At 37.4% G+C, this 3,551-nt stretch overlaps 1 protein-coding gene across 1 annotated transcript; it reads left to right on the top strand.

Moving 5' to 3' along the window:
* Positions 1-364: 364 nt before the first annotated feature.
* On the top strand, positions 365-3,551 carry LOC143632110 (phototropic-responsive NPH3 family protein NPY5-like). Its single transcript, XM_077100692.1, has 4 exons — positions 365-735; positions 1,384-1,453; positions 1,544-2,620; positions 3,073-3,551. The coding sequence occupies exons 1-4, from the start codon at positions 674-676 to the stop codon at positions 3,505-3,507; spliced, it is 1,644 nt and encodes a 547-aa protein (XP_076956807.1). The 5' UTR covers positions 365-673; the 3' UTR covers positions 3,508-3,551.

Below are 3,551 nucleotides of genomic sequence, written 5' to 3'. Positions count from 1 at the left end.
ACGACCACTCATCTTTTCCTCCTTGTCTCTTTTCTGTTCTTTTTCTTTTTATATCCATTTATCACTTCACATTTTAGTATGTATAAAGATAAGACATACATTCATTATATATGTGGTCTGTGGGGTGGCTTCCATTTGTCTTTGAGAACTGTTTGATTCGTTTTTTGCTGCAGTTTCTCTGATTTATTCGTTTAAACTTTAAACTCGAGATGGGTCTTGTTTGTTTTCATCTTATATTCAATTTCTCAAGTGGACTTTCAACATAACTCAGGTTTGTATAATATGTGTATGTTGCATAATATTAAGCCTGACACTGAAACTAGGGTTAACCATTTCGTCATTCGTGAAGTAATAATTGTTGTCTTTTTGTTTAAAGTACCAAAGCAAGTTGATGTTTGTTTGTTGTCTACATATTTGGTGGTGTATTTTAACTGATATCAAGATTATGTTGGGTGTGACACAGGTGCTTCATATTGCCATTGGTAGTAGCAAGATTTTGTGGAAGAATGTGGATTTTGTAGGGTTTGATTATTCAACATTTGGGTGGTTTTGAGGAGAGAGAAAGAGATAAATAAGTTATTAAAAGCTCTCTGAAACTGTGTTTCATTTCAAGTGCTGTCTTCTTACTTATGTTTGTGTATCTTGAAGGTGAAATAAGTTTAGGCTGTTGAAGATGAAGTTTATGAAACTTGGATCAAAACCTGATTTGTTTCAGTCTACTGGTGATAATATTCGGTTAGTATGTTATTTTTCTCTTGTATAGGCTCGTAAACATACCAAACGGACACGAATGGAGCATGTTCATATTCGTTTGACTTTAATCAAATGATCAAACACGAACCATTAAATGAATGGTATTTTCTTGTTCATGCTGTTCGTGAAGAAAATGAACCTGTCCGTGCTCATATATGTTCGTTAGCTAATACTTAATAGTATAAATGAACATAACTGAACCTAGATGAACAAAGGTAACTGATCAGCTAAAACTATTTAAAAGTAATATGATGAACAATGTGTGGCCCTAAAAATTTATTAAAAATATTCTAAGTTGTAATGTGCCAAAAGTTTAAATGAATATACTAACGAACGTAAACGAACAAACCCAACCAAAGGAATCAAATGAATGGATGTACACGAATGTTCATGAATGAGACATGTGTTCATGTTCGTTCATATAACTAAATGAGCAAAATTTTATGTTATGTCCCTACATTTAACTAAATGAACAAATTTTATGTTCATGTCCGTCTGTTTATTAAATAAATGAACTTCCTTATGAACAATTCATGAACAATCGCTTCTTTTACAGACCTAAATGGTTATAAAATTCTGTAGCATGTGTTTTGAACTTAACTATTAATTAATGGTGGTGTTCAAGTTCAGATATGTAGCAACCGATCTAGCTGCTGATATGATTGTAAGCGTTGGAAACGTTAAATTTTGCGTGCACAAGGTTTGATATTTAATTATTTTATATCATGTGAACAAATTAAACAACATTCCTTGAAACAGTCTAATGAAATATATTTTCGGTTCCTTTTAGTTCCCGTTATTATCCAAGAGCGCGCGCTTGCAAAAACTCGTTACAGTTCAAGACACAGAAAACAATGAAGAAATTGAAATCAACGAAATCCCGGGTGGGCCCACGGGGTTTGAAATCTGTGCTAAGTTTTGTTACGGTATGGCTGTGACACTCAACGCATACAATGTGGTCATGGCTCGATGTGCAGCCGAGTATTTAGAAATGTATGAAACCGTCGATAAAGGGAACCTTGTTTACAAAATCGAAGTGTTTTTAAACTCGAGCGTTTTTAAAACATGGAAAGATTCGGTTATTGTTTTCCAGTCAACAAAGGGTCTTGTTCCATGGTCCGAAGAGTTAAAAGTGGTGAGTCATTGTCTAGACTCGATCGCTTCAAAAGTATCGGTTGATACTTCTGAAGTCGAATGGTCGTTTACTTATACGAGAAAAAAATGCGCTACGGTTCCAAAGGATTGGTGGGTGGAAGATCTATGTGATCTTTCAAGTGATCTTTATAAACGGGTAATGATTGCGATTAAGTCAAATGGGAAAACGGGCTCGTATGTTATTGGTGAATCTTTAAGATTATATGTGCAAAAAAGATTGCATTGGTTTGGGAAACGAAGGGGTAAACGAGATGGGGATGTTGTAAAAACCCGAGCGTTGATTGAAATGATACTCGAGCTTTTACCGGATGAAACCGATGGTGTTTCTTGCGGGTTTTTGGTTCATTTATTGCACGCGTGTGTGGTTTTGGAGTGTCCGGGAACTAAAAGGAAGGAATTGATGAGAAGGATTGGGAATCGGTTGCATAATGCAACCGTTTCTGATATTGTGATTCTTGAAGTCGATTTGGTTCAAGAACTCGTTGCAATATTTATGACGCATGATCAAAATGGTGAAAACGGGATATTGGAAGTCAATGATGACTCGAGTGCGAAAGTTACCGTGGCCAAGATTATCGACGGGTACCTTGCTGAAATCGCGAAGGACCCGAACACATCATTGTTAAAGTTTGCTGACCTGGCGGATATGGTGTCGAGTTTACCACGATTGACACATGACGGGATTTATCGCGCTATCGACATGTATCTTAAGGTCAGTTTAATTATGGGTGCTAAATGGGCCGTGTTGGCGGGTCCAACTCGACATAAACCCAAAAATCGTGTTAGACATATGAACTCAAACATAAGACGAATATTCAAGGTTGACACGAACACAACCTATTATTAATACTTTAAATCAAAGACAAAAGTATATAAGACAATTACATTTTATAAAATAAAATATTACACTTATTTCTCTTTTACCGAATCAATTTAATTTATGGCATAAATCACTTTTAAAAAGGTAGAATTAGAAAATAAATGGGTCAAACAGTCGGTCCACGAACACGTCAGGTTTGACACAAACACAACCTGTTTAATTAGCTTGGGTTTACAGTTTCGACCTGCTGACTCGAACCCATTTATATATAGTAAACCCACAACCGAAAATTTCACGCTAGGTTTGTGCCTTGTTTTCGTGTTATATTTTGAATATGTTTACAGGAACACCCTGGGATCGGCAAGAGCGAAAAGAAACGAATATGCAGGTTAATGGATTGTCGAAAGTTATCATCGGATGCTTGCAAGCACGCGGTTCAAAATGAGCGGCTTCCATTACGGGTGGTGGTGCAGGTTCTGTTTTTTGAGCAGCTACGAGGTGGCGGGGTGGCGGCTGAAGCCGCCATGGGTGTGACGGCAAGTGGTGGCTCAAGGACTAACACCGAGGAAGAATGCGGGTTGGGTCCCACAAGTGAGGATGATGGGGGGACGTTGAACAAAGGGAAGGGAGTGGTGATATCAAAAAGAGTGTTTATGAAGGTGTTTTCGAGTAAGGATAGAGATAGTGACAATGGGAGTTCGGATACATCAGAGAGTCGATCAACGAATGCTGAGGAAACGAAGTCGTGTACGAGGAGCAGGAGGCATTCTTTGTCGTAGGTTATGTGTTTGTGTAAATGTGTGTTTTAGGATGGTTTTGTATG

The sequence above is a fragment of the Bidens hawaiensis genome, unplaced genomic scaffold (genome assembly GCF_021521415.1).
Source record: "Bidens hawaiensis isolate Kalapana, Puna unplaced genomic scaffold, B.hawaiensis_p1.1 tig00006365_1, whole genome shotgun sequence".
NCBI classification, from domain to species: domain Eukaryota; kingdom Viridiplantae; phylum Streptophyta; class Magnoliopsida; order Asterales; family Asteraceae; genus Bidens; species Bidens hawaiensis.
This window is presented reverse-complemented; position numbering and strand designations above follow the sequence as displayed.